The sequence below is a fragment of the Priapulus caudatus genome, unplaced genomic scaffold (genome assembly GCF_000485595.1).
Source record: "Priapulus caudatus unplaced genomic scaffold, Priapulus_caudatus-5.0.1 Scaffold23, whole genome shotgun sequence".
Taxonomy (NCBI): Eukaryota; Metazoa; Priapulida; class Priapulimorpha; order Priapulimorphida; family Priapulidae; genus Priapulus; species Priapulus caudatus.
In genome coordinates this window covers 65,598-69,791 of record NW_014577084.1, presented here as the reverse complement: position 1 = coordinate 69,791, position 4,194 = coordinate 65,598, and the positions used below count along the sequence as shown (strand labels likewise).

General features: G+C 43.7%; 1 protein-coding gene across 2 annotated transcripts in view; it reads right to left on the bottom strand.

Moving 5' to 3' along the window:
• Positions 1–4,194, bottom strand: part of LOC106813441 (glutathione S-transferase 1-like) — a 19,937-nt gene that overhangs the window by 11,011 nt on the left and 4,732 nt on the right. For both annotated transcript variants that reach the window (XM_014817575.1, XM_014817583.1), the window contains one exon: positions 3,370–3,379. In XM_014817575.1, coding sequence (XP_014673061.1) covers positions 3,370–3,379 — 10 coding nt within the window. The remainder of the gene's footprint in view (positions 1–3,369; positions 3,380–4,194) is intronic.

Below are 4,194 nucleotides of genomic sequence, written 5' to 3'. Positions count from 1 at the left end.
ACTCCGTTAACTCCGTGGGCGGAGGTAACGAGACCGATTACGTTACCTCCCCTCCACTCCGTTACTCCGTTAACTCCGTGGGCGGAGGTAACGAGACCGATTACGTTACCTCCCCTCCACTCCGTTACTCCGTTAACTCCGTGGGCGGAGGTAACGAGACCGATTACATTACCTCCCCTCCACTCCGTTACTCCGTTAACTCCGTGGGCGGAGGTAACGAGACCGATTACATTACCTCCCCTCCACTCCGTTACTCCGTTAACTCCGTGGGCGGAGGTAACAAAGCAATCATTAAGTAAATGTTATTGTTGTTGAGATTCGCGTGTACACACCCACTCGTTATATATTGACACTATATAGTTATACCTAACTCTCTGGCGAGGAACCGGTAGATGGCGTTGCTCTGGAAGATGATGTCATCATCCACCCACAGCACGGGCAGTTGGCCGAATGGGGTCTCTGTTAAATGGAAACACGACCAAAATCAATAGTAACGTTGCCTAAGACAACGACGACGACGACGACGACGACGACGACGACGACGACGACGACGACGACGACGACAACAACAAGAATAAGGACAAGAACGTATCAGTTATATCATAGAACTAACGCTTAAACATAATACAATAATTGCAATTGAGTTATATTTCAGCACCATCATCACGAACATGATGATTGATGCTAATAACTAAATGTCTACCTAACAACATACACTGTACAAGTTCTATTTGAACATCCGTCGCTCCACGAACAACGCTTGTATAAAAAAAGAATAATTCATCCTCTCCGTTTCCCAGTAAACTAATATGTTTAACTCATTCTAAGTTCTTCGAGATATAGCATTTACCTTGCTTCTGTTCCATCCATTCCTCCTTCGTCATCCGTTGGTCCTCATACTCGGTATCAGATACGGCAAACATTAGTCTGGCAACCTCCGCCAGACCACGGAGGTTGAAATACACCAGTTTATAGCTAGGCATGATGGCGATCACTTGTATTCACACCTAAATATTATCAAGAGTTCATAATAGAGTCTATATGTCTTCTATATAGTTTTCTATTACGGACTCTTACAATGGTCTTTGAATAAACGCCTAAAAATAAACGGGTTTATCGGTCTGTAGGAGTAATTATTGCTATAGTCACGTAAATAGATGCGATCTTTGCTTGTTCCGGCAATGCCTTTCAATCCGGATTCATTAAACCGTAATAGTAATGTCAAAGCAAGACAATGGTTACAAAGTCTACGCTCAGGTATACATTTCGTGAGGATCTTCGCGGAATGTAAATAACTGCCACATGACATATTATGCTAGGACTTGGCTGGTGTTGCGTTATTAGTGAGTTTTATATAATTACCCGCGATGAAAAGCTATGTAATTACCTGCCGTAACAAATATCTACTTACCTGGCGTGAAAACTACGATGTCGATGATTCAAAAAACCTAGTTACGGAAACAATTGTCATATACCAAAGTGACGAATCCCCTGTCTGCCCAGGTAACGTATAAAATCAGTTTTCGCGAAGTGTTAGTCACTTACCTGTATATATGGAGAAGAGCGTCGACAGCAGGCACCAGGGCGTGGAGAGCGGTTCTGAATCACGGAGCTCTTTATATATGTGCAGACGTTCATGTTTGCGCTCTACGCTCTAGGTATACGGAGCAAAGTGCAGAATCTGCTACCAGGGGGGGGGATTTGTGTACACAGTGCACCCCCACCCCACACACCATGCACTCGCGCCCTTGGCACATATCAATTAAGCGCTAGTATTTTCCTAACTTAGCATCGATCTCCTTCCGGCTAACATTTTCGTTGTGACGCCTCTTTAAAATTTCATGTGGATTTTGTGTTTTTGTTTGCGGCAGCCTATTTCTATTCGCTGTGGGTGTTTTGACCAACCCCGTGTAACCCGGCCATAGCAACTACTCTACTAGTGCAGCCCCTTTGTTACATCTAGCGGGTGCGAAGGGGCTGCATAGATAGAACTACCCCAGGCTAAGCAAACCATGTGCTGTCTTCACAGCTCTGTGTGATTTTTCTATTGGACGCGTCGAAGGCGAGTGAAGAAAACGTTAACGTAACCTTTACATTTCGGAACATTCAAACATGCACGCACGACTATCAATGTTTTCCAAATTTCGTACTCATTTGAGTCTGGAAATCTACCCACGCGGAACACCGCACGAAGCACTATACAATACGCTGTTGTCCGGGGTTCCCTCTCAAACCTCGCTGTATGACTCATAGCCCTCCCGTAGACTTCGCACCCCGGCCACTGCTCGTACTTGCCCCCTTCCCTCCCACATTTACCGCAATGTTAGATTCGTCATTGAATGCTTCCCTGACTGCATAATGATAGCTGCTGATGCATTCCTCGCCGAAGGCTGACCTTTTAACTATATACCTCTGTTCGACCAATCTTAAATCATTTACCATTCTTCGATTATTAGTTCCCTCCCTAGATGTTATCACGTAATACGCCTCTGGTTTAGTTTCCTTGAATTTATTCACCTTGTTCTTTCCACGACGATGAGCTTGCCTGATTACTCATGCCATGCAGGTAAATATTTTCAGGCCAACCTTACAGCGTATCTGCGCAATTATCTGCGTATGGGCGTGATGTCAGTATTTCACATACTGGCGGACGGATTAACTGCAATCATTATTTCGGGCTGCGGGCTGGGCCCATTATAAAATAATTATTATTATTAGTCGTTGAACAAATCCAAGTAAAACTGCAGTGCATCTATAAAATGAACAGTCTTTAAAACGCTGGCGTGCCCTTTATTAATTGCGTCACGGTTCTGAAATCATTACCATATTATAGGAGTGAATAATGGAGATCTCTATTATTCACTCCTGGCCACATGTCTAGCTTATTATTATTATGAGTCAGCTAGCCTATCAGCGATAGCAGTGAAAAGCATATGTCCATGTCCGCGCTCACGAGGGTATGTGTGAACTTCAGCACGGTGGAATCAGTGCGGTGTGCAACTGTGCATTAGATATAGCAGAGAGTTGCGAGCAAACAGTGACGCTCATAGGGCCTATGTCCCCCAAAGTACTGCCGGAACCTACCCTGGGTACGGTCCGGTATACCGGAACGTACCCTGGTAACTATTTGATATGGTTAGGGTTAGCGTTAGAGTTAGGGTTAGGGTTAGGGTTAGTGTTAGGAAGTAGGCGTAGGCGACTCCCTAGACTCGTTGGTGGAGTAGGCGAGGTACGGTCCGGCATATTAGATAGTACCAGGATACGTTCCGGTTTACCGGACTGTACCCATGGTACGTTCCGGCAGTACCCTGGGGGACATAGACGCTCTCAGTAACAGCTAAAACCAATAAATGCATAACGATATGGGAATGTTCTTAGCATATTTTTAGCTAATGTAACCACACTAGAACCTCCAGCAAATATTACGAGAAACATTCCAAGAACATAACTCTCTTACCAAGTAAAACCAATGAATGCATAACGATATGAGAATGTTCTTAGAATATTTTTGGCTAATGTAACCAAACTAGAACCTCCAGCGAATGTTACGAAAATGTTCCGTGTTTGCTGGGAGTGACCAAGGGGCCCGTTTCACGAAGCGCTCGTTAAGTTAGTGATGGGTTAAAGAGGGGTTTTAGGATATCCTTATATATTATAGAGTGTTTCACGAAAGCCTCCAGTTTCCACGTTTCACAAACGTCTCGCTAACTCAACGACGAATTGCTATTAAAAAGGAATCTTAAGGACAGGTCAGGGGCAGTACTTAGGCTATCGTACAGATTTTTTTTTACATGACGTGAACCCTTGAGGTATGTAGGTAATGTAATGTCGTCATTTTCACGACCAGGGATTATAGCGTCCAATGGTGCAATAGTTCATCCGCTCGAGTTTTACATACATACTTTCTTCCTACGTTTATGAATCCGCGCCATCTTCATTTCGCAATCGTGTCACAATTTTTTTAAGTACTAGAAGACTCCTGGTGGAGTTTTCCGGTCCTGGGAAATAAAAGTATCCGAGTGCAAAAATGAGCTAACTGTTATGTCTCTATGTAGCACAATAATAAAAAAGACCGTGCAAACGAGACACAGGCGAATTTATAGTTATTTATTACGAGATTTTAATTGAAATGTTTGTTGACAATACAAAAAAGCCGACATCGCTCATCTTTATCGTTCTTTCGATGGTGTTCTT